Here is a 27,009-nt window from a genome sequence, read left to right as displayed (position 1 = left end):
GTAGATGGATGAGAAGGTGTTATGTGCAGTGATGAAAAACATGGGCTCTCTTTCACTCAACAAGCATGCGTCACAACAGCATATACTGCTCTATCATGTGTCCTCTCACATATTACAGCGTTAGTTGCCCCAGAGCGGACTGTGAGCATTGAAATCTCCAACTAGAATAAATAAAAGGCTCTGGTAGCTGGTCTTTTTCATCTGGAACACTGTGACATAAAATTTTATGGTGGTGTGCTTGCTTCATTTCGTGCGCCATGTTAGCAATTAAAGATCGCAGCTAGTGACCAGATGTGTTTTCCCCCATCTTCATGGAAGCAACTATGCATCTGTCTGGATCCATGGATTCAAGTGCAGCATAGATCCCCAAAGCATATTCAGGTAATAGGCCTTTGCATATTAATGAACCAGTAGATTTTAAAGGCTCAAATGCAAGTTTTAATATTATTTTATGGTTTCAATACGAGATTGACGGATATGCCTTATCGCGTGGGGTATTTAGCTGTGCATGCATACGCAGCATGACTGCGGCTGCTCGCACGCGTCAGACCACCATGGCAATGCCCAAAGGTATGCTCCGAGAAGCATGCAATATTCAAATGAGACATTTATTCATCTTGTTCGTCTATGGCATGCTGTAATGGCATTGTTTCTTGATCTTGTGCTACGTGGTGAAGTCGTCGTGAAACATAAGTTGTGACAGTGGTGAGATGTCTTGCGAAGCTGTGATTTAAGCTGTTTCGAAACTTAAACATCGACGTGTGAATAATTGATTGCGCTTAACTAATATGTGACACTTAGGCACTTGAATGAACAGCTCACTCAAAACAAAAAAAAAAAGAAACTGGCAGACCTAACTGAAGTGGTTTTTACAAAAAAGTATAATATATTTTTTTTCTTCATTTTTTTTTCTCGCGTCGATGTGCTGAGGAGCAGGTTGAAAAGTGCAAATATCAACACGAGCACATCTGCAGCCGGGTGACGTTAATCGCGACACCCCGCTGATCGCTCTGCCGACGCTGCCGTAGGTAGCGAACTCTCGCGTTCTGTGCTCGACTCGACTGTCTGTCTAGCGATCCGAAGGGCAGTGGCCCCCTTCGGGAGCTTAAAAACGTCAGCCGCGCGCGGGAGCAAAACAAACACAAAAACGGCAAAAAAAAGAGAAAAGCGCAAGACGACCCTCTCCCCACGTCTTCCTTCTTACCCAGCGTGCACTGCGGCTTATCGGTGACTGCTGCTGCGGCTTTCGGGCAATGTGCTTTTGTATTCGGTGGCAAATAATCGCGGCGGCTATCGGCGCTCCGTGAAAGCTCCTCGGTATCGGGCCCGATGCCGCCGAAAAAGAAGGACAGGCCTCCCGTCGAAGCACCCAAGCCGCAGCAGCAGCAGCGTCCGGAACAGCCCCAGCAACATGCCTACGCCGACCACGAGCTTTTTCTCCAGGCTTTCGAGAGTGAGTTCGTTTCTTCCGTTGCGGTTGAACAATCCTGTCGTCGAGTCAGGCTTGAGAATTTTTCCCGTCGGGAGTGCCTTCTGCTTTGATCCGTATCTCGGTCCATTTTAACGCCTCAAACGCCTGGGTTGTTCTGCGTAGCGCGATAAGCGGGAGCCCACCTTGGGACGTTTCGCGCCAGCTTCGACGCTTTCCCAACTCGGGATACGAGGCGTAGGTCGGTGCCAGGGCGCTGCGCGCGGCAAAAGCGCGACCGCCGTCGAACTCTCCGCGATATGCGCTACACGCCTTACATCCTGGCTACTGTTTATGAAGACGTTCTCCGGCGAAATCTAGTTCTCTAAAATTAAAGACGTCGCTAACGCCGGCAAGTGAACTGTGTGCTCACTTGTGTTCCCTTCACCGATCACTCGGGAGCCACGCGCATCAGTTGGCTGCGCTTTGAGCGCTTTTGAAGTACGTTTGCAGGGAGATCAAAACTGTCAGAACTGGTTGTGTGTGTTGGAGAAGATCCGTCGACACTTGGGGCACTCGATCGAAAATTTATGGTAGGTGTTCCCACGCCGCAGTGTTACGGGTGACTGAAAGCAGGTGGCTGTCTGCCCGCCTGCCAACTGCTGTTCGCCGTGTACCTCTTGCGAAGGGTGCAGGGTAAAGAAGAAAACAAGAGGAACCAACGGGAGTGCTCTAAAACATCCCGCAGAGCTGTTAAAACAGCTGAATCTCGCGAGCGGTTTAGCATGCAGAGGAGCAGCGCGCGGACCCGGTAGTTTTCGCACGTTGATATGATGAGCTGGCAATGACGCTCGCTTGCCACCGCTGTTACACAGCGCCCAGTTGCACTGTATCAGCGTTTTTATTACGGCATTTTCATTTTACCTTTGGGTATTGCAGGATTCTGCGGTCATTTTCTATTGTGCTATTTGGTGCACGTTAATACGGTTCCCAATACACTCCTCGTTAATCTTTCATATAACGCTAGAATGGCACGCTTAATATCTAGAATATGGAAGTAAACATTGACCGCGCATGTCAATATTTAGTTTACTATCCGTAGGTACTTCTGGATTGGATAATTCTGAATTTGGAATCGGTGTGACAAATTTGGGGACCATCATCCGATTCGTCACAATTCTTATCTAAATGCATGCAAGGTAAAAGGCGTCTGTTGTTATGTTATACGAGCTCTCATTGTTTTGCCTAGAGTGAGCGATTGCAAAACATCGGAACAGTTGTCTTTTGTGTAATTCCTAGAGCACCTTGTACAGTGCCCCTTTGCATTTGTCTTGTGCCTGCATGAAGAAATCATATTGCATTGCAAAACATTTTAGCACTACACATTTACGTTTGCTTGCATTCCAGAGCCAACTCAAATTTACAGGTATCTACGTACACGGCACGTAGCATCGGTAAGTTCAGTTTGTGTGCAAGGTGTTGCACTATTTGGTTGCTTTGCTTGATTGCAAATTATAGTTGCTTTATCTACTGAGACAACATTTTATTTTTCAGCCTATCTTTCTTCATAGGACATTAACTTATATGAATCATCGCATGTCACGGAACCATAAGAATAGGTATGTGGCCACCCTACTAACTTCATCTTGTAATTTGGTAACTACACCGAAGAACAATTCTGGTATCTCGCATGCCATATTTCCTCTGACCTAACGGATTCAACAGGCTCAGCAGATGTGGCACGCTTTAGGAATGATAAAGCAGCGTGAAAAAAACATTGTTAATGGCGAACCAGCTACACCAAGCCTCCATCCTGGTGGCTTGCTTGCCTCTCATATTCGCATATGCACAGCCCAAACCTCTTCAACTTTAACGAGTGAAGTAGACATAGCACTTCAACATTGTTATGCCATGCGGCAAAGCGTAAGCAGAGGAAATTGACGAATAGGCTGCAGGGTATGTCATTGTTGAATGTCAACTTGCATGTTTGTACTATGGCTGCATGGAAGCTGTTGATGTCTGTGTCATCGGAGGGTAGTTTGAACAAGTGTTCACTTCGAGAGTGTGTAAGTTGTTGAGGGTGACTATCCATCATCGTTACTGAAGTTTTAATGGATGAGATGAGTTTATTTACAAGGTGAAGCCTACCTACTCTGCACTCTGGTTTTTTGTATCCTCTTCATGTTCTCTTCTTTGGCTTTGCTGGAGTATTATTTTCAACTCCTTTGAAGAACTACTTGAGAAATACTTCTTCGCTGCCTCCAGGTAGACATGGGCTAAAATAATGGCTGGTTATGAAATTTTAGCACTGGAGTCACCATGGATTTTTACTGATGTGAAATAACAGTAATCCTGGTGGAGGGCCACCCTGCGTATGACAGCGTTAATATGAAGAGTTTAAAGCCACATTTTTGTAAAAATGTGAATGACAGCACCGACTTTGTGTCATACATTAGTGATTAAATAACTTCGCATGACTTTTATCATAGAAGAGATTTCTGGTGGACTTTCATTGACTGGCTGGTTCTTCTGTTCTCAAGGAAAAACTTTAAAGTGGACAGTCTTCTACAACGAGTACAAGCACAGCAAGATCCATCATCATGCAGGTTTGTTGCCTTTGTCTCATGCATACATGTCTTTTCGTCATTCTTTCGAAGCTCAGGTTTGTTGCTAAGCTGATTCATAAGAAGGAAACCTCTTATGATTTGGGATAGCTCAAATATGCCCGTACGTTTTCTTCTGTTTGTCTACCATTCTCAAGCTGGTCTTGCTATGTCTTTTGGCGTTCTTGTTGGAGTGACGAACTGTGCATCAAATGTAGCAGTTTTGAACAAATTTCTTGTCTGCTCTTTGGGGCAGAGTATATTTGCTCCGCCCCCCCTTTCCCTGTAATTGACGCTTATGCACTGGGACATCAGTAAAGCACAACAGGAGGCGTCCCCGACTTCTTTTTCTCTCTCTCTCTCTTTGTTGCCCTAACACAGTGTTTCCTTATAAAGCCGGAAAAAAAATTTAAGCGATTCGCTTTTGCTTTCAGAGCCCCAAGCCAAATGACATTGACATTCACCGGCTTCTTCGACCGTTCGACAAAAAGTGAGTTGAAAACAATCTTGTAAAGGTTGGCTGATGGCCCGTGCCTAAGCTGGTGCCTCATCCTCCTCGCCATTCGCTGAACAGGGGACATGGTCACAGCAGAAGCAGTCATCCTGAAAATTTGCAACAAGAAGAAGAAAGAACTGGAACTGCCGTTGGCACAGCTTTCAGGTAGTATTTGCAGCTCTCTTTCAAGTGGGTCTGCCTTTGTCTGATATGCTGAATGACTCGCTGTGCATCGTAGTCTTGGCTTGAGAGCCAGTTGTCTCACCAGTAGAGAAGTTGCAGCAACATTGAGTTTAAAGGGGCTTTAAAGGCAAGCGTTAAAGTCAATCGGGACAGAGATTAGTCTCCTGTAATCCTTCCAGTGTCTGAGTGATCACATGGTTAACAAAAAGCTTTCAACTGAAAGCAGCATCCCTGCCTCAATTCAATTTGCCTAAAAAGGAAAAAAGGGTGTACTATTGTGGACGTATTTAATGTACATATACATGGCAAAGTATAAGTAGATTGCCTTCTAAATGTAATAGCTTGAAAGTGCCATTTCGCGTTGCTACTTATCCGTTGCCAAGGATGGTGCAAGCTCCAAACTAAATGAAGAAAGTGAAATTATGCTGACATCACATGACGTGGGTAAAATGGGAACCAAATTATGGATTTTAGTTAAGCCTAACTTCATGAGCCATCAATTAGGCCTTTAGGCAGGGCTAATTTCTTAACGATAGTGCAGCAGTGAAGTGTCAATCCAGTGACCCATGGCCTTTTATACCGTCAGTTCACTGACAGTCTCGGAGGCCATGCTCTTGCACTGCCTCCCTACTGCTGCTTGTTTCATGGCACATGGCACCCACTCTGTGCTGTTGTTCTACTTGCAAATAGTTTCAGAGCATGGCCTCCAAGACTGTTGGTGCACTGACAGCCTCGAAGGCCATGTCCTGCCACGCTTGGCAACTCCAACAGCAGCGTAGAGAGGGTGCCATGTGCCATAAAAATTGGTGTTTCCTCTGGGGAACTTGTACAAGAACACCATGAAACTCTGCCTTTAGAGAGGCCTTGCTGCTGGCACTGGTTTTCTTTGTATAGAACTCGCATGAAGGCTGCCAAGCTAAAGTTTTCTCATATATGTATATATATTGAAGTGCAGTGCAATTTGTTTTCGTAGTATCAGTCATAAGCTAGCCTTGACATGTGCTTAAAAGAGGGTTTTTATGTCAGTGAGAGCTGGTTTTAGACTTGCCAAGCAATGATGTTCGCAACTTGCTTCTTTCCGAGGTTTTACAGTTTCAGACGTCCTTAGTTGCACACTGATTTCAGAAAACTATCGGCTAAAGTTGAATTAGCTTTATTTTTGCTTTTATTGCCCCTTTAAGTTGCACGCATGAAGGGAGCTGGTGGTGGGGCTTGCTTGTTGCTTAAGTCTCGTTTACCACATGGTCGTCTGCTTCACAGATGAGCAAACACTTGAAATATGCTTTCTTGCACTTTTGTGGCGCTGTAGGGCCTATTCATAATTGCTCATTTTGCCTGTTTTCTCACGGCTTACATAAACTGCCCAGTTCTTTTCAAGACGGTGCTGGTTCTTCCCCTCAGAGTAATTAGAGCACAAAATGGAACACTCCTTCGAGACATGCTTTACACACACTGTTGCACTTTTTATTTGCAGCACAGTATGCTTGCTTTTATGCACCAGCAGTCATGCTTTGCAGCATGGCTCAAGTATTGCCTATGAATGCTTTTGGCTTAGTAGCGCTGGATATCTTTTTTCTTTCTAAGTGAGTGTTTGTTTGCTACTTGTTGCATGGGCTGCGGCATGTTGTGACGGTGAACGAAGCCTGCAGATCTGAAGGTGGGAACTTCAGTTTTATTGTTAGTTTAAAGCTGAATTGCATCCTAAAACACACTTTGCAGAGTTTGGAAATGGAATGCGTAGCACTGTGTTTGGTTTCCTTCTTGAATTAGAGATTGAGAACTGACATCTATAATTAACTTCAGTAGCACTAAAGGCCAACTGCAACAAAATTTTATTTCGTCAAATTGGTTATGGATGAGCAGTCTATTATTATATTTAAAGAAATGATAAATTAATGGAAATGAAAGTGGATGAAAAAAAAAAACAACTTGCCGCAGGTAGGGAACAATACCACATCTTTGCCTTACGCGTGCGATGGTCTTGCCAACTGAGCAACTGAGCTAACACATAAATACCCACTTTCTTGGGTATTTATGTGTTACTACTAGAACTAACCTTGGGAGTGTGGCTACCTGAAGTCATGTGTAGGTTTAATGACCAGTTGGCTTCCCCCAAAAAGGTCACCTACTAGTGATGCCTTTGACAAAAGAATGTTCCATATCCGCCGCCAAGTTTTGTGCCTGGTGGCGCTGGCTAATGCTCCCAGGGTCGCTCATCGTGCCCTTCATGCTAACGTTTAAGTAATACCTCCATTACTAGGTGCCCACCGCGTTGCTCGCTTTCCCATTGTTACGGCGGTTCCCTTAGTTCTGCATAAATTCCGTGAGGCAGCGCTCGTTGCCTTTTCAACTTCTGGCGGCAGCGGCTGAATGCTTGCGCCCGCGCGGTTGCTACTGAATAAAAGTTGAGGGCGTCGGTCCCCCCCCCCCGGTTCTTCGTAGTGGTGAACTTAGGAACAAGGGCACAGCAGGACAAACACAGTCACTGGTAACTGGTGCTGGTAACAGTCACAGTCACTGGTAATTTTCAAACCAACCAACAGGGCTTATTCACTTTTGCCCTTGTGCAAAAACTTTGCTTCACGATGCTGAGATTCATGCATCTCTGTATATGTCTCTAAGAAAGGGGATTGTGTCTTCACGTTGCCTACTAGCTTTCTCAGCTGTCGCTAATTATTATACAGTCGAACCTCAATGGTACAAACATAGATATAATGAATTATTGGAGATAACAAAGTCGATCTAAAATCCTTATTGTGTAATTATACAGTTGAACCTAAATATTTCAAACATGGATATAACTATTTGTTGGAGATAAAGTAAATTAAGATGTTTATTACGAATGTCAGAATGCAACATATATACATGCTTATAACAAACATTGGATATAATGGACGAAAGTACTTTCATGTCACATGCGACTTCATAATGGCACTTTGAGGCCTAGGTAGCCATTGTTGCCAAACTTATTGTCATTCACCATACAGTAGGGCTGGACCATTGATCAAACAACTTTCCAAATAATCAATTAAAGCTTTGTCATAAAATTTTTAATTGCAAATAACCAGTTGCAGTAACAAGCAAAATCGGAGGACAAGTGTGAGCACCGACAGCCCTGTCTAACTCGCTCAACAGGGAAAAACGGAACCGCAGACTTGGTTACAATGTTTCAACTAAGATGGCAGGTGTGTGCATGCCTGTTGTGAGTTGAAACGAAAACCACCCGTGATCCATGTGCTGGACTTCCTGTCAGCGGTACAAGTGGTCGAGTGAACACCCTTACGATTTCATTTGAGTGCGTTTGATGTGCTTGATAATGTGTGCACTCGAGCAGGCTGCTGCTGATGCGATATCAACGTCAACTGCCCATTCAAACAGCATGGTTTGTTCTCGCCTCAACGTTTGTGTACAAAAATTCTTCCTTCTGACCTTTTTAGCTTGCTTATGTAAATCCACAAACCCGAACGACCAGCCCTACCGTGCAGCTGCCAAGTGTGTTATAGGATGCAAAAAACAAAGTTACTGTATGTCCCTGAGCATGGCACTAGTGAGTTAGCAGAGGAAAGCTGCCCATGCTTGGGATGACGTGCATGTTTCCATGGGCAGTCGGGGTCCTACGAGAGTGTTGTTCTTGACGGGAGCCTGTCGTCATGCGACAGCACCATTTGTCTATCACGTGCCAGTGGGCAGCTGCGAGGTGCCGCACAATCCCGAAGGAGCTGCACACACCAGCAGCACCCGCACGACGGCCATCACGGTGCCTGGCAACAGCTTCTGCCCGAACGGAACCGGTCTCGTCCGTTCCTACGTCCTGCTGCTGCGAGTGACCGCTGGCGGTCTGGTCAACGAAGGTGACACTGGAGGTCAGTCCTGCTTTTTTTTTTCTTTATCCGTGGTCAAAATAACGAGCGCTCGCTTAACCACGAGCTGGGTTCATCCACACGTTTATGATAGAAACGACCAGTATGAGCTCTTCGACAGTACATAGTTTGCATTTATTTAGCGATGCCACGGACTAGCACAGTTTTGTCTCAAAGCTTATTTGTGCTTTTGGTAGATGGCGCCGCGCATTCCATGGGACAGCGCAGCAGCAGTGAATTTAATCTTTCCGAGGAGGTAAAACCTGTTGGCAACTGGGGTCTTTAAAAATAACCCGGCCATTTTTGGCCCGCATTCAGAATAACAGCGTGGTACAGAAGAGACTAAGCAGGATGCATGAAAATAAAAACTTAGTTGAACTTGCTGTGCTAAATGGTGTATAAAGGCACATTATGGCAGGAGTTGCACAACAGAAGTTAGCAGGGATTGCATATGGCTTTTCCACAAAACAACGAAAGGACAGACATGGCTCAATAAAGTAGAGTATATATATGCAAGTGAATACGCAGCCACATCTTTGATTTGCAAATTATATTGCATACGTTGCTTAGCTACATTCAGTGCCTACGTTTGACAAAGTTCTTAAAAAGCGAGGAGCTGAAACTTGCCGCGACGTTTCAGTTCCTGCGGCGGAGCCGCCGTCCAAAAAGGCCCGACGCAACGGGTGCCACCGTCCCCCAACTTCCGGTGCTGGCAGCGGAGCTGGTAGCGGCACTTCGGCGGAAGAGAGTCGCCACTACGTGGGCGAGATGGTTGTGTACGAGCAGCAGCGGTGCCTCCTCAGCGAGGGTGAATACCAGCTGATGCTGAGGCCTTGGGGACCAAAGGCAGCACCTCTTGCTCGAACAGCGTCTTGGGAAAGCCTCAACCATGTAGAGGTGGGTTCCCGCGGTCGCCTGCGTACGGTTCAAGGGTACTGCCTGTCCCCCGTTCTTCAGCCAATGCAGCCAGATTCTTTTTTTTTTTTTTTTTTTTTTGCAAACCGCTTTCAGTTGGTGCAGGTGAAGGACCCGCATTGAGGTTTCACCTTGCATCAGACGCGAACGTGTACGCAAAGTATACATAGAAGCACACCTTGCGCATATGCGCACATCGGTACACACACAGTTACCCAAGTTGATCCGATGGTTGGTCTCGAACCCTGTTACCTCAGCACAGCAGCCCGATGCGCTAACCATTTGACCATGGATTACCCAATGACCCACATAGGTGGGAAAGCAGTTATATACAAACATGCATGGCTAGATAGCCCCTGGAAAGGGCATGAAATACCCAAAGAATGTTAACACATTAAAACATGTTTTTTTTTTTTTTCTTTTGCAAATGTTGGTCACTCGTTCAGGTTTTCGACTCCTTTCCAGATTAACAGTAGAAAAAAAATTGCCAAAAAACCACCTCGCATAAGTTGGCAGGGACAAAGAAGGGTGTAATTGACACAAGCAAGCCCTGCTTTGTTCTTGTGCAGTACGTAAATATGCATGTTTGCTGTAGTCTCAAAGTATTAAATAACCAACTAGCCCTGTTCTTCGTACTGAAGAACAGTACGATAGCATGCACTTGTAGGCAGTCTGTAAAAAGACAAACAAGATTGAGGGAAAAAAAGGTTGACAGTTCCATTTCAGACAAACTGCATGTGAGCTTTGGGCCGTGTAAAAAGGCTCATGATTCACAAATTTTCATGTTCACCATATTTCTTTTACTTTTTCAAAAACCAGGGTTGCATACAGGCAAGCTTACACACCCGCTCTCACGCATCAGTGGAACAGAAATTTACATTGACTTCTGTTTTTTGCAGTGTCATTCAAGCTGCATTCTTTAGGATCGATTTCTTGACATCCTTGCAGAGTTCCCCGCCCCTTGAGGCATTTGAGAAGTGCCCCAAGGTGGCGTTTCGGTTGAACTGGGGTCCGTCCGAGGAGAGCGCTAATGCGGAGTCTCCAGACCCCGTTCGAACGAACCGGCCTGTCTTGTCGCCCGTGGAACTGAACGTGGCCGAACCTGGGCACAAGCACACGCGCAGCAGACGCAATGGTGAGCCAGACTGAGCTTTCTTGTGACTTTGTCTCTCAAAGCTTCGCGAGTTGCGACAGTTGTGAGTGTACGACGAGAAGGTTAAACGGGGACAAGGCAAGTGGCAAGGATGACAGCTGGACACTCGTGATAATGGATCACCAACTTGCACAATTGGCCACCCTGCTGAGTTGCAACAGTGTTTGAATGAATGGCTTGAGCACAGGTTGGCACTGTCATAAAAGTGCTTGCATGCATGCAGTGTTAAACTGAGCATCCCCCCATTTCATTGACCCGTTTTGGAGGTCACATTCATGATTGATCATCTTTGTGGACATTTCAACACTTTCACGCCGCAATGTCCAGCACGGTGTCTCACAGTAGTGGCAGGAATCCAATCGATGCGCTCAACTACATTGCAATATAATAGTAATGCTGATAGAAGGTGTCGTGTATCCTTCGTCACAACCCTTGCTGGCTTAGCCAATCAATGCTAATTTGAATTGATAACCCTGGATGTGGTTAATTGAAAATATGACCCAAAAAACTCTTGTGCTAACAGTGCCTGCCACCACGGACACACCGAGGGACAGTGTTCAGGAGCCTAGAACCTTCTCCTGGCCACTAGCCTCAACTTTGCATGGTGTAGAAGTGTGTCTTGCCCAAGATAAAGCATACGTTTACTGTCTGTCGAGAAGGAGGTCAATACAGGCTCAGAGCTTGCTCACTAACTTTGCTGTCTTGTGCTTTTTCTCCCAGCTGGCAGTTCACTGCGCCCAAAAGAGCTTTGCGTGAAAAGCTTTAAATCTTCGGTTCACGTCACGGTTGTGCTCGTGCTTTTCACCCTGTGTTACGAGGGGTGTGTTTAGCTGCAGCATGCACTTACATCGCACGCACTCTGCAGGCGAGATGAAGGCAAGTCAGCAGCAGATACAACAGCAGGGCAGCGGACAGGTCCAGAAGAGCCCGAACAAGGCGGGCACGGGACAGCGCACGCGAGTGGTGTACCAGTTTGTGTACCAGCAGCAGACGCGGCAGCAGACGGAGGCGCGGGCCGACATGCGCTGCCCCTGGTGCCTGCTGCAGTGTCGTCTGCTGGCTGCCCTCCTCAAGCACCTGAAGCTCTGCCACGGGCGCTTCACATTCTCCTACGTGGTACGGGCTCCGTTCTTGCTTCGGTCTCGTTCCGAACGTAAGCTGGCCGTGATCCAGCCGCGGGTGCTATAATTTGTACTCCCAAGTGCCTACAGACATTAGGCAAGAGTGGTTTCGCATCTGCCATGTTTACCCGGTTTTAACGCGCACCTGAATCCAACGCGCCCCCAATTTTCGACGATGTTAAGCATGAAAATAAAGGTGCACGTGAATGTGGCACGTGCCCTATTTATAAAATAAAAATGTAGCATGCCCCCACATCTGGATCAGTAAAAACTATACTGGCAAAATTTACCTTCACGAAAGAAAAGCTTTTTTTTTTTTAATTGCGCTTTCATAATGAAAGCGGCGCATAGTCGTTGCCATTTGCGCTTCATTGGCCTCCAATACCAAGCATAAAGAGGCGGTATTCTCGAACAATCACTTTTAGAGGTACTACTGCTATCTGTTTTGCAAGACTCTGCATTGGACTTGTCGAAGTATGCATCCAGCAAGGTTCCTGGCACTTTGTGCAGATAGCAAGCGTGGCATGGCCGCAGAAATGCTGGCAGCTGATTACGGCGTTGCATCCGCTTGAAATCTCACGGAAGGGATAGTATCTCTGAAATTCATTGCCCTAAAATATTGCCCAAGATGATAGTCCAGCACAAAACGAACTGGCACAGACTTTCACAAATTGTGCTCTGTTGCCATTTTGCGATGGCGCTGCGTCTGACGGCTCTGATGGCAGGCTGTTGCCAACGCTGCTAGCGTGGTTTCATTTTCATGTCCCACTGTAGCGCACAGGTGATGTTCGAGCTCATTTCCCCTGAAAGAAAGGTGCGCGTTAGATTTGGGTAAACACGTTAACTTGGCAAGACTGAAGAAAACTTGCAGCTTCTCTTGCTACATCAGCAACTTTAATACAATGGAATTTTTCTTCTTCTCACTCATTAGTTGTCAATCGACATCCGTTTGAGCTTCCTCTCCTTCCCATGGTTATCCATGAACTACTACAACATTATCATCACTGCATTATCATCTGATGATGATGTGTGTTCTGCAGAGTGATGCAGATCAAAGCAAAAAATAGGAAACAAGATTGTGTTAAGCCGGATGATGACTTTGACTGTCTCCAACTGCAGCTGGCATCACCAAACTGGTTTCTAATATTTACATGATTTCAGTAGTTGTGCAGAAATAATGCAGCGGCCACGTTTGGATGGTGATGAAATGCAAGAACCTTTGTATACTTAGATTTTAAAGGACAGCAAAGAGGGAAAAAAAAGAGAAAAGAAAAAAAATGTTTCTTCTGTATTAATAAATTGTCCTTCTACAGTACCAAAAACACTGCTTTTCATAGTTAGTTACTTTAGATTACACCCCCTACTAGCCTTTGGCTATGGGTCTAACCAGTTTTGCCTATTTTTATTTATTGGAATCATGAACATGTAATAAAAGAAAGAAAGATTATGGGCGACGAATGGTGGCTTTTAAGTTGTCACATGAGCTTTTCGTGACATTGTAGATTTTGACAGAATCTGCTAAGGCCTCAGTAAATTTTTATCAGTCAAAATCCACTACACTGTTTCAAAAAGCGAAAATTCATCATGACAAGTTTCAGGAACTATTACTGAGCCAACGCTGCGCAAACACACACACAAAAAAAAAGATGTGAATTCCGTGACGTCACACTGACTTGTTGGGGTTAGGGCGTGAAATTAGAAAAAAAAATTGGAACATTGGCATTTATTTTCTCTTCTAGTAATCAACCCATTATGGCAAAATTCACAAATGTAGAGTTTTCAGAAGGTACTTTATTAGTGTAAATTATTGTTTCTCCTTAGTGTCCAATTATGTACATGTTAATGAAACCCCAGGTGGTCAAAATTAATTCGGAATCCCCCACTACGGCGTGCCTCATAATCGTATCTTGGTTCTGGCACATAAAATCCAAAGAATCTAATTTTTGTGCGGGAATGATGCAGAATATTCACGCAAAGGTGACATGCATTCCATATATTATATGGAATGCATGTCACCTTTGCGTGAATAATGCAGGTTATGTGGAATTCAGACTAAATGTTAATATAGTGGACTCTCTTTAACCAGAACCTCAAGGGACCAGGGAAATTGGTTCCATTTATCAGGAGTGCCGTTACTGAGAGACCAACCATGAAGATGGTGTTCCATTTAAGCGATTTCCGTTTATCAAGGGTCCACTGTATGTCAGAAACAGTTGAGGAGTGGATAAGAAGTTCGTGTCGCCTCTCGAATAACACGGGAAGCATGTAGATTTCAGGCTTCACATGGGAAACATGTCGGTAGAGCGGTTGCTCCAGTGAAATCGAGGAGCGACCTGCGAATAGGGAAGTGGGCCCCACAATTGCCAAAAGTTTGATAATTGGTGAACTAACTGACTCTCCATGCATACTACATTGCTTGACGTAATAGTTCTGCGGAAACCTGCAAGGTGAAGAGTAGTAATTAATTAAGGGAAAATGAAACACCCACCCAATCGTAGCAATTTCTACAAAGTAAACCCGTACGGATTCCTTTGTAGCAATTGCCATGATTGGGTGGATGTCTCATTTTCCCTTAATTAAGTACTACATTGCTGCGTGTCCCTTCGTGCCTTGCCAAGAGCCTCGCACTGAACCCTCGCTGTCTGTTGTTCATCCTCTACAGCCTCACCCCAAAGGAGCGCGCATTGATGTCTCCATCAACGAGTGCTACGACGGATCATACTCCGGCAACCCACAACACCTTCACACTCAAACTGGATACGCCTTTGGCTGGACTGGTCCTGCTCGCCGCACTCCTGTCACCTGTGTGATGGTCTGCCGGTGAGCTTCAGCTTGTCGGCTGTCCCGTTGACACTTGCTGGATGCGTACTGTCCCGTCTTCTAAGGGCAAACAATAGGACCCGCTTTGGGTCAGGGGTCTAAATGCACAGCGCCTGTAGTTGTATTCTGTGCAGCCGGCGTATTGCTACTGATTTTCGGCTGATCGTTTTCGGGGGGGATCATCACTGTTGGTGCACGTTCACTAGATAAGCTGGCAGGCAGGATGTCCGCATCATTCCAATGAGGCACTGCACTCTATGTTGCATCACTTGAAAGCCAAAGTGCCCCCAAAAGTGATTGACCACCGGTAATACGCTTCCCAGGTCGGCAAAATAAACGCGAGCTGGCTCAGACTTGCTCGCAAAATAAATTTATTGCTTAGAGCTCTCTTGAACCCCGACTCGCCAAAATTCTACTCAGTTTAGGCTCACTCGGACTCGCACCTCTAGGACAAGCACACTCACTCATAGGCCAGTCTGAGTTTAGTGAGTTGATTCACCAGCGAGTTGCCTGCCTATGCTCAGACCTCATATCTTTCTGTCGTCTGGGCTTTTTTGCTACTTTCCTTCAACTTCGTCATTGTATTTCTCACTGAGAATTATTGTGCCACACACGAGGTGGAATTTTCTGCTTGAGCTTGACAAGGTTACCTCATATATGAGGGGGGACCCAAAAGTAACAAGAATTTTTTACCGAGGGGGAAGGTGAGTTAACACCATTGAGTGCCACTGTCTTCGTCTCACAATATCTTGGCAGTGAAGTGAAGGCTACAGCAAGTATCGGTCAATCAAGGGTGCGATCGTGTTCCTCCGCCGTGGGGCATTGTCTGCCCTTGAAAACACTCAGTGCGGTGTGACACTTTTCCGCCACCAGCAAACGGTACCCTCGCCTTGACCGATTAAATGCAAGATAGTAAAAAAAGGGACCTTATTGTACGCGCCGTGGTGGTGTAGTGGCTATGGTTTGTAGCGGTGTAGTGGCTATGGCTACGCTGCTAGGCCTGAAGGTGTGGTATCAAATCCCAGCAGCGGTGGCCACGTTTCAGTGGGGGCAAAATGTAAAAACGCCCATGTACCAAGCATTGATTCAACGTTAAAAAAAAAAACAGATGGTCAACATTAATTCGCAGTCCTTCACTACAGCGTGCCTGATAATCATATTGTGCTGTTGGCATGTTAAATCCCAGAATTAGCTTTTTTTTTTACCTTTGTGTTCAGTCAGTGCTTCTTGGCAAATTGTCGAACTTTTAGTCAAGTCAGTGCTATGTAAAGCTATGCCACATCAGCCAGCACAAACAAACATTCGTAGTCTATGGCCTCTAATATCTGGCTACGCCTGCGGCTTGCTACGTGCGCCATCCTATCTCAAAGGCCATGTACAGCGACTGCCTCTCTCGTTAAGCCTAAGTACTGAAAAATGAACAGATCTTGGAAGCAGCACGGAATAATCACGAATACTTTTCTGTCGATGCGTTATGACACAAATCTAAAGCAAACGGGCCAAGCAGTGCACGGCAATGGAACTGGAACTGCATTGTGGCGCAGCCTAGAACGTTGTGCTGGGACTCGTAGCGTTGGTTGCTCTGCTGAGATATTGTGAAACAGTGTATACACAGATACTACACTACAGTCTCCATCATTTGGCCTAGCAGTGTCCTTGTGTGAAGTTTCGTCTGTTCACTGCCTCACTCGCGATCTGCAGCCGTTCCTTGATGGCCGCCATCAAACACTGCATCAAGACTGCGTCAAGTTTCGTTCCATCTTGGGAAATTTTTTTTCATTTTGGGAAGCTTCATCATAACAAAATGCCTCGTTATGTGCAGCTAAGTCTTGTGCACCACAGTGACGTTTCCAGTCACACAGCACTTAGATGCGTTCCCCCCCTCCCGCTCAAACGTTTTTACGGTCCCTTAAAAACCTGAAAAATTCACATTAGCTGCATTTCAGGCTGCTGATGCACTGTAAATACTGTATCCTTTAAAAATGTTTTTGTTTTTCAGACCCAAGAGAGCACCTCTCAGCCTCGCAGAGTTCATGGAGCAAGATGAACCTGACATTGAGCAGCCACGACCCTACATGTCTGGACACAATAGGTGTGTGCGTCCAGCCTGTGCTTGTTCTCAACCATTCATTGATCAGAGTTCAGAGGAGTTGCTAATTCTTTTGCCTTTAACATTAAAATTTGAAGAATAATTTGTCCCAACAAGTTATTAGTCCAACCTGAATTTAATAATTTGTTTTTAAAAATTTCTATTTCATCAGAGTGGTTCCTCATCGTACTTTATTCTTTATGTGGGGAATGCGGGGCTGGAGAGTCAACTTTTGAACCGCTGCACCAATTTCGATGAAAATTTCAGGGAAGATTTATTTCCTTATTAAAATACATTCTAAATTTCAGCATGCTAGCACAAACAGAAAAAAAACTTATAGCTGTCATATTGAACAATCAAGTGTGTCAGTTTAGGAAAACTTACTTCAAAAATAATGAAGATATAGTACTAATTGTCTGTGATTAGATACTTTCTAGGTGGTTTACAGTGCAGGAGATAGGCCAGTCGCATATTTTTAGTAATTTCTGTAAAAATGTCGTCACTCTAAAAACAGATTCTTTTTTTCCATCATTATATGTCATGTCAGACATCCGACAATTTTTTGGTGTCGGAAAATATTTAGGGATCTAAAAGGTACCTCATCTTGTTCCTGACAAACCTTCAGTCTGGAAATTACCTTGTAAGCAGCTTTTGGCGAAACAGTTTGAAAAGAATAGTTCTGCTGAAGGTTTTCTTTGGCTAAAAAATGCAAAGTGAAAAAAGTGAGTTCAAAGGTTTCAGAACACGCTACCTTGTCTTAAGACCAAAAGTTATTAAAAATTATTAATAAAAGTATCCTGCTTCATAGGTTCCACCCTCCTCTTCAATTCGATTCTGCGGCAGTTGCTTCAGGTTATCTTCGCTTTTTTTTTTTTTTTTTAGCTTTAGAGCAGTGCGGCATCCTTGTCTGCGCTCGTAGACAAGGGTGCCGCGGCCAGAAGTATGCCTTTCTTTTTCATTTTCTACTTTGCGGACTGCTGTGCTCCAGTGGAAGGTCTCCCATAATCAAAAAGCATGAAAAATGAACTTTCTGGCACGGGCAGCTCCCTACCTTCCTGTTTAGCTCCCTGTTTGGTTCCTCGCCCACTCTGCTGCCGCGTCTTGAATACAGTATTCATGGGCGCTCTTAACAGCAAGTGCATGCCACCGTCACAAGAAGAGAATTCATTTTCTTCTTTTCTGCTGCACAGATTGCAACCAAGCTTGGTAATGAACTTCTTTATACGTCTAGGGATGCAAAATAAATAAACTTACAAAATGCGTTTTTCTGGCGAAAACCGAGATTTTTGGCCCGCCCTCCCCCTTAACGTGCGGACTTGATTGTCTCTTTTGAAAACGTGCAATTACCATCGGTACAGCGAGGGGAAAGGCAAAGCGATGGAAGTGGTAACGTCAATCTTGCATACGCACATACCAGTTGCACGAGTCGAACGCACCTGTTGTTGCTGTCGCCTTATGCCCATCGATGTGTCATTTGGGGCTAAGCCAGCAGGCTTGTTGCATGCTCTGTCATTTTGACTCCTTCGCATGTGTGCTTACTTTCCAGGCTCTACTACCACACGGAGACGTGCTTACCCATCAGGCCTCAGGAGATAGAGCGAGACAGCGAATCGGAGGATGATCCTGAATGGCTGCGCATCAAGACTCAGATGGTAAGGAGCTGGCACAGTCGGTGATTAATGAGCTTTTAGAGTTAGCACTGCAGCATTGCGCTTCCTTTATAGTGTTGAGGGCCAGGCCAGCTTCACGACACTGCGAGTATAATAGGCACTGTAGTGCACTGCTGATTAGTTTTGCCTGTTTATGGTTCTTTAACAGGCACTTGAATTTAAGTGCACAAGCATTATTGCCCCGGTTTCGCCCCTGTTGAAACATGACCACCACGGTTGGGAATTGAGCCCGTCACGTCATACTCGGCAATGTAATGTCTTAGCAACAGAGTGACCATGGCAAATCAGCGTTGCATCTGTGATAGTGTACAGCAAATCATCCTGAAGACAAGTTCTGTTACTCTAAATTCTCTGATAAGCTGAAGCCAGTCAGCTTCACTGTTATTTGCATTGCTGTAGATTCAATGAGTTTCTGTTCAGCAGAAATTTCAGTCCGATTGAACAAATTTCCCACGTTGAGTGTCATCAGGAGGCTTTGTGATCCGTTTAAAATAAAATTTGAGACCTTTAGACACGCTTAGAATTTTGTATCATTAATATAATTGCGCATGGGCGACATGTACCAGTTTGCATAAGGGGAGCGCTCAATTTGCGGCCCTCGTCTTCTGCCGCCAGTTGCAAAGCTCAATTTCCAGTTTGTCTCGCTCATTGCTGCAACTTGTAGCTGGGGCTTGCGCTCGGAAGGCATAGCTGGTTTGCCCCCCTGCCGGGTAATGTCGGCCATCGGCGAACCAAGGCGGTGTATGTCGTAAACTGTACTTCTCGTAGCTCAAGTAGTTTACCATGGTGTCAATTGCAACGGTGATCTCCTAATACAATTATATTTTTGTTTGTCTGCACATTACATGGTTGAGACCAGTTTGCTCTTTTCAGATGATTGACGAGTTCACCGATGTAAATGAGGGAGAGAAAGAGCTGATGAAGATGTGGAACCTGCACGTCATGAGATATGGGTGAGTGTACACTCTTTTTGAGAAGCCCGAAATACACGCAACATTGCCGCTCGAGGCACTTTTCGTGTATTCGCAGGCTTCTTACATGCTCGAAAAAACTTTTATGTAGCATGTATTGAGCTACAGAAAGCTGTACAGTGAAACCTCGTTAAACCGTAGTTGGCCCGAGCTCGGAAAAAGTACGTAATAAACAGTAGTACTGCTTAACTGAAACAGCATGAGATTGCCCACTTACCTGTCAAAAACATAACTCAGTGAGAGTGCGATGAAATGGGGAAAAGAAACATGCAGAATCTATTCACTTAACACGACAAAAGCGTTATGTTCGTTCGATGCCGTGGCGGCCTAGTAGCGACGACAGCGGCCTCAAACTTACTCAAGCTGCAAGTCAGCATTTCAGCCAGCCACCTCAGCAAACACTCACATCGCGGATTCCTTGTTGGCGTTGAATATTCTCCGTGCACGGGCGCAGTAGCGTTGCAGAAGTCGTGGGGCGCCTTTTTCATTGCGGGGTGCTGTTCTCGTCGCGATCATTGCATTCATGAGGCTGACGTAAAGCGCAGCTTCTGCCACTGTCGGCCCTGAATTGCCCGTGCTGTCGATTTCCGTGTCGTCCTCATCGCTGTCACTAGTCGACACTTCGGCAACAACAGAGGTAACGATGGCGAAAAGTCGAGCCTCGTAGCCGACATCGTTTCGCAGTCGCAGCAGCTCTTCCGAGCAACTTCTTCGCATTCCAAATGCCACACGGCATAGATTCCTGTACTGTGCCAGCGCCAACTTCTTCGTGTCACGTTTGATAGCACGAACGATGTGTAATTTTTCTTCTATGCTGAGCACCCGGCGTCTTTTTTATTCGAGCTTTGACAATGACGCGAGTCCTTGCTTGCACGACGCCACAACGCTCTCGGTACAGCGCTGAAATGATGTTGACGCGGATCCACGCGCAAACGCACAGGTCGCTGGGAGGCTGTTGTTCTGCCAGGCCGCCCGATGGAGATGACGCACCGCCATGTTTGCGCGATGAAGAGTGTAAACGCTATGTGTTAACCGATACGTACGCAATAAGCTGATACGGTTTATGCTTATGCAAAACACATTATGTTCTATGGCCGCTGAGTCAGGGATTTTACTTCACTACTTTTAAAACGAAACTACTGTTTAAGCGGTTACAGTTTAACGAGGTTTTACTGTATTGGGAGTTTTTCATGTTTTACTACAATTTCCTCATTGACACTTTTCATGTAATTATGATACTCAGGAAGTTGATTAATGAATTAAGACTAATTATGTAATTAGGTGGAATGAAAAAAATAATCTGAGCATCTCCAAGCGACAGCAAACATTACCTTGGCTCTGCCCACCTACCTGGCATTTGTGTATTTTTAAATCTTGATGCACAATAGTTGGGACACTCTGTGTAGCTTGTAGACATTTTACTTCACATGCAGCTGTTGTTACTTCTGGTGGGCAGTTTGTCTAATTTTTTTTTTTTTTTTTTGCAAGTACTATTGCCAGTAGACCTTGTGCCAAGGGTGTATGAAACTAAACGTTTTTACAGGGTGTCAAGTACATCGCAATGTCTTAGAGAGACAGAGTGTCAACATACTTGAAAACGAATCTGTGCAATGCCTTAACATGTGATACAGCACGCATGTAAAATGAATCTCAGTACGCAGCTGTGGCACAGAAGTGCCACAGCTGCGTACACAACTCGCGCTGTCTTGCACTGTACCGCCTTGCACCTTAAATGTTGTCGTCCTTGTGAATCGACCATTGCCTGGCGCTTCAAGTGTCCGGTGCGTGGTCACAGCCTTTCGCCTCGCGTGTCTTTCAGGTTCGTTGGCGACTGCCAGATAGCTCTCGCCTGCAACATGTTTGTGGAGCAAAAGGGTCACGAACTGATTCAGCGCAACCTGTACCGCAACTTTGTCCTACACATGTGCAACCTGCTTGACTACGGCCTGGTCAGTGCCTCGGTCGTCTACACGACCGTTCGGAGACTGCAGATGTTCTGCGACGTCAAAGACCGCCGACTGCGCCTCCCCATCGCATATTCGTAGTGCCGTTTCGACCTGTGGCCTAGTGGCGGGAGCGATCGGCTGTACAGACACGAGTTTCCGCCAAGCACTGAACGCAGTGTGAAGAAAGAAATAAGACCGGACAGAGTCTCACGTTTCAGAGCCGCGAATGGAGCGACGAGTAGCCATTTCTGGAGGAAAGTACTGCCCCCTTCGAGAAGGGTTAAGGGTTTTTGCCTTCGAAGATCCTCTGCCACTGCCCCAATAGCATGCCGTGGGTAGGGAGGTTTTTCACTCGACAGTTGCCGCGACTTGGGAGCAGGACAGTTTGTATCTGTCAGCTGGGCTGGCTGAAAAACTTAACAGAAAGCTGTGCAGAGGTACAAGGCGTGTAAATAACCTGCTGATAAATGTGGATGATTTGAGTACAGCCAAATGATGCGAGGAAAAAAATGTAATAGGAATGGAACTTCTTTTTTTGGTGTGGCGGACAAGGTGAAGTTTGCACACCTGCACGATCTTCTTGGAGATGCTTTGTTCTGCCACCGCTAGGGCAAGCTTTTCTCCTGCACCACAGACCGAATACTGGCGCCTTAAAAATGTTGTGCCGATCATGCGCGCAACGTCTTGAAGTGAGGAAAGAATGGTGCCGATTTGGTACTTTCCTGAAAACTCGGCCCATTACGGTTATCATCGGCATGCGATATGCCTTAACTGGTAGTACAAAACTTGCCAAGAGAGCTGTAACCTGCCATGCCCCTTGCCTCGGTGGGAATGACCATCCTACATAGCGGCACCAGCGTTAAACTCCCGCTAGGGGTTCATGGGGTTCGTAATGTCTTCAGCTAGACCTAGGAGGCGCTGCAGGACATATTCCAACAAACATTGCTTAGTGGCCTTGCAAAGGACTTTATTGGCTGCTCTTGCAAGTAGAGTTGTGGGCGATTTGGAATGCCAGACAGTGTGTGTTGTCGTGAAGCTATTCTTATTTTAAATCATTTAATATCAGATTCATGAAGGGTTTGTATTCATGTGTTTATCACTTTGCATTTCTTTAAGGCTTCTGCTATGCAGGGTCGTTATGCTTTTGAAAAATGAATGTAGCATTGAATCTGCAGCTGTCAAGTCAAAGAAGTGACAGAAGACCAACATGTAGATGTGTGAATATGTTGCATTGTTTCGAGAACACTGTTTTGAAATTGTTTGTTAAAGTAAGATTTGGAGATCCCTAATGTTTTGGAAAGGTGCAAAGAAGGGAACTTTGCAAATTTATGGCGCTGTTTTTAAGCAGCTCCACGAAAACTGGGCTCTGTGCGGCTAATATCTGTTCATTGAAAAGTTGGCGTTGTGTTATAGTAGTGTACCGACAGATGAAAATGGCAGCAGGTCGGAAATGCAGCTGCCTGTGCGTGCGCAGGCAGCATTTGCATTTGCTGTCATCGGGGACCCTGTTTTTGGAGCGGCCTGCCAAGCAATGAGTGGCAGTGATAGATCTCCGGCGTGTCAGGTGACAGTGCAGAGGGAATTGTCATCACTCTGTACTAGCGGTGGGTTCTGGACTTCTGAAGTGATGCCAAATGAAAAACTGCCAGCACATAATGTGTTCATGTCGTATTAGTGAGAATATTTTAAGTGGGAGCAAGTACTAAATAATTTGAATTGTTAACGTTTAGTCTGCACCGTGCTGCTAATTCTTCACCTACTCACTATGTTTCCTATTGTGCCCAGCAAATTTGGGTTCGGGTAACCCATTGGCCTGCCAGTGATAGTTTTGGCTGGTATGAATATGGCACGCTAGCATTTGATGTCTCACTGGTGTGCCGAGACAGAAGTGGCAACGGCAATGCTGGTGGTGATGCGAGGTGGCGCTGCCCTCAAGTGCACCATCACCAGGTGCAAAATTCGATAGGATGCCGTGGGCAGTTTGGTCGAGCAGCCAGAGCAGCTGTTAGCAGGTCTGTCCCCCATATGTCTCTAGAATGGCAACGAGCTATAACCAGTCTTGGTGGTAACCAACCGTAGTTGCCCTCCAACAAACCATGGGTACAGGTACCTGAACAGTGTAGAAATTCTGATGTGATAACTTGATTGCTCTATTTTTATTTTTTTGGCTTTTACAGTTTCCCAGGCCTCTTTGTTGGTGTGGTAGCAGACCTTAAGCTTTAGGACCTGTGTTCTCTTTGGCGAGCACTGTTTAGTTGTGCGATAGAAAGTGTTGAACAGTGTTTTTGTTGTGTAAGCTTGCACTATGAGATTTCCGCAACCCAGGCTAAACACCTTAGAAGACTCATTCTTGGGTGCATATGTGGTCATATTGCATGAGTGACATAACTTGAAATCTACGGTTAAGGCCCGTCGGTTCAGGGTAGAAAACCAATGGAAAAAGGATAGCTACTAGGACAGGAATCCTCATGCCCATTTTCTCTTATCCTTGCTGGCATACCTTTATTTCTTTTTTCTGTCTTCCTGTTCAGAAATTGTATCAGTGCTGGTGTTTTTGTTGCAAAATCAGTATGTGCCACCCGAAAAGGTTTTCAGATGCTGAATTGTGGCCAGGAGATTCCACAGTTGTTTTCGTGGGGGACATTTGGGACAGTATTCAAGAATCGTCTCGTGCTTTGTCATTGGCTCAAGGGCATACAGTGTCGCTAAGGCAGGGCAGTTGGCGCAGCGGGATGGTCAGGATGGAATATAAGAGCGGCGGTACTGTTGCAGTGGCCCATCGTACAAAATTAAATGTTTTCTAAGCTGTGTGCTACGTTATTAAGAGTAGAAGGACAAGCCGAAACCATAAAACTGTGTGTGTTTGGTGTTACGACGGCTATGAAGCCTGCTGGGTAGTTTCAGAAAATGGCAAATACGGTCTCTGTCAGTACGCAGAATGGGTGCAGTCGCTCGGTGTCTGGCTCTGCGCGTTGTACCGTTCCTGCTGTGTGCTGAAGCAATTTCCAGTCGTCGCATGTTTCATTCTCGGCACCCTTCACCTCTTTTGCATGAAATCTGTGTAGGCCATAGTTTTAGCATGTGACTTACACGTCTTAAACTCTCACGTATAACGGAATGCTCGGAGAGCTTCGGCTTCGGAGTTACGGCACCACCCCTGCCAGGTTCCACATCTGGCGCAGGATCTACCGGCATCTGGCCAAGGCTAGAATGGCACGGGCGGTAGTGCTATGCTAAAACCACATTTGAATGTTATCGGGTTTCATGAAAAACATTCACCCTTTATTCTCTGATTTCAAGATTAAGATGTGATAGCTGCAGGCGAGTTCACTTGCATTTGCTATGGTAACGTTATACGGAGTATACCCATAGTTGAAAGAGTGCACTGAGGAAGTTTGTAAAGATTTGCACTGAAAATGCCATGGGGAAGCAAGAAATGTAAGGTCAATCTTGTTGTGTCTCTTGCGCATTTACCTTATGGACTGTGTTTTCAAATTTATCTTTCTTTTTTAGCATGTTACGGATAAATTTAGTTATCACTGCTTCCAGACTCTATCCATGCACTGTGTGAATTAGCAAGTGTTTGCGAAGCTGGAACTTACCAGGGTCAATAACACTATGCCACAGCTCTCTAGTAGTAGTATTGGTTCCAAGTATGCTTTTTAGTGCAATTGAGACATATCTACCAGTCGAAGAAGCCTACCCCTTCACCTCTGTTACTGTCACTATAGCTGCTGTGAAGGTTAGCTGGCTGCACCATCAAGGAACAAGTCTTTTCAGCGTGCATGGAGAACATTGGCATTTGGTCCTCAAGGCCAGAAAAAAGGCTGCATATTTCGCTAGTCAATAAAATTTAATGGTCCTCCCATGCTTGCAAGGCAGAGGCTGTGGAGTTTAAGAAACAAGCTTTGTGTGAAAATCCGTGGCGCAAGCGTATACAGGCTGGTCGCTCGAGCGTGTTTATGTGAGAGTCTTGTGCCATGTCGCAGTACCGTCGGCCCTTGATAGCATAGTGCAACCTCTGAAACACTGCCACGGTAATATCTTTTTTAAAGCCTTTTTAATACACCTCGCTTGTACAATATGCTCTAGTTGTCACCCTTCAACTGATACCACTGTAGTAAAGGCATACCACTTCTGAATTCACCGACAAAACCTTGCTGTTCTCGTTCCCATCTTGTGAAAAAAATTTGTTTCGAATCATTGTTCGCCAATTGCTCTTGCCGCAAGGGCCTGGATTTGTCGCGGCAGCTGCATTGTCTAGCCAGAATGGTCCGAGACGCGCAGCAAAGTGTTGTGCTGGCGAAGTACCGCATTTTCAATATTTTCTACATAAAGCGGAGGGTGGGGATCCAATTGCTGTACTTTGTCAGATACAAATAAGCCTGGAACCATGCTAAATTTCGGAGGGACCAGAACTAACGACACACAACCTGTCAACTACTACGCGGTCAACTGGCCCATGGAAAGTGATTGTATGTCTCGGGAAGACCACCCGATTCTTCACCTATCCCCCTCAGTGGGTTTGTGACATTTTTGAAGGAAATCAATGTCGAGTGGGGAAGCAAAATTAAAATGTTTGGGATAGTATTCATTGGGGTATGCAAAGGGCACTACACGCAGTGGTTTAACTCAACAAGAAGATACTATTAAAAGGACCTTTTGAATTTGACGTTTGCTGCATAATGTTGAGGTCAATGTGTTGCAGCTGTATCCTGTCAATCAAGAACATGGGCAGTGGTTGTGGAGGTCAATTTACAGTCGGGGGGAAAATTATTTCCTGTCCGAACTCCATCCTTTTGATAATCTCGGCTATTGCTAAATTCAACCATTTTAGTTGGTTCACGTTTGTTTTGGGATTAACAAATAAAGTTTCATAAAGGCAAGTGGGAAGAATAGGTCTACCTTGTCTGAAGATGGAAATGTGAATCGAAAACTTGAAAGTAGCAGTAGCACAGTTGGGATCCCGAGTTTAATTTGGCGCATAAGGAAATTCAGAGGCTGAACTTCCAGCTTCGTATTAACTTGCTGAAAGCAGTTGAAAAGGCAGTCGAAGAAAAATCTGGCTACGCAGTTCCTAAATGGGATACCTTTTCTGTAACTGGCCCGTACCCTCCACTTCCTTATTCATCCTTCGGAAAGCTATTATGCAAGTGATGTGATCGATCCAGGCCCAAGTGCTAGAAAGATTGGCAGTCTGGCCTTGCGAAGAGGCATTTGTTCTAGCATATACTGTTCTACTGCTGTAATCCCTCTGTGTTTGCTTGCACGGATTATTTATTCTGTAATGTATAAACACGCTTTCTTTTCCTTTTGTTTTTTTTCTTGAACATGCCTCTGTCAGTGTTATTACCTGTACTTGTTTACATCGCTGTATGGAATGCACGTGATCACGTAGATGTTTTTGTACCATTTCGAACCTCGACGATCGAGGTTTTCTGTTAAGCAGTTGCTAAAGCTCATATGCTTGGCTCTGCTCTTCAATAAAAGATTCATCTAAAGAAAGAGATGGTTCCCCGAGGGGTCGAAGTGTGAACTTCATTTCCTGCCCCGCCTCTGTCTCCTTTGTTAGTAAAATGATAATGAAACGTTTACAAAATACCAAAAGTTGCCGTTGTCAGGTAAGTTTTACTGGACTTGCCAAGCGTGGTACCACCTTCCAGCTTCATATGTGGTGCGCTGGCCATGAAAATGGCACAGTTTAGCTAGCATACGTGAGGATTGCAGGTTATTGCAGTGGATTGCTGTGGATGCAGAGGATTGCAGTGCCGGTT

The 27,009-nt window shown here is 45.4% G+C and overlaps 1 protein-coding gene across 4 annotated transcripts; it reads left to right on the top strand.

Annotated features, from left to right (window-relative positions):
* The first annotated feature begins 1,195 nt into the window (after positions 1-1,195).
* Positions 1,196-26,742, top strand: Su(z)12 (Polycomb protein Su(z)12). Of its 4 annotated transcripts, none has more exons than XM_075701449.1 (16): positions 1,196-1,453; positions 2,816-2,862; positions 2,963-3,027; positions 3,949-4,014; positions 4,446-4,501; positions 4,586-4,672; positions 6,333-6,347; positions 8,374-8,553; positions 9,191-9,447; positions 10,414-10,600; positions 11,484-11,734; positions 14,402-14,559; positions 16,559-16,651; positions 18,195-18,300; positions 19,192-19,271; positions 21,109-26,742. In XM_075701449.1, exons 1-16 carry the CDS (start codon positions 1,330-1,332, stop codon positions 21,332-21,334), a joined length of 1,998 nt encoding a protein of 665 aa, XP_075557564.1. In that variant the 5' UTR covers positions 1,196-1,329; the 3' UTR covers positions 21,335-26,742. The 4 variants fall into 4 exon arrangements, with proteins under 4 accessions (XP_075557564.1, XP_075557562.1, XP_075557565.1 ...); XM_075701447.1 differs by having other exon boundaries at positions 8,350-8,553; XM_075701450.1 differs by lacking the exon at positions 6,333-6,347.
* Positions 26,743-27,009: the final 267 nt, after the last annotated feature.

This window comes from Dermacentor variabilis, chromosome 8 (genome assembly GCF_050947875.1).
Source record: "Dermacentor variabilis isolate Ectoservices chromosome 8, ASM5094787v1, whole genome shotgun sequence".
Classification (NCBI taxonomy): Eukaryota; Metazoa; Arthropoda; class Arachnida; order Ixodida; family Ixodidae; genus Dermacentor; species Dermacentor variabilis.
This window is presented reverse-complemented; position numbering and strand designations above follow the sequence as displayed.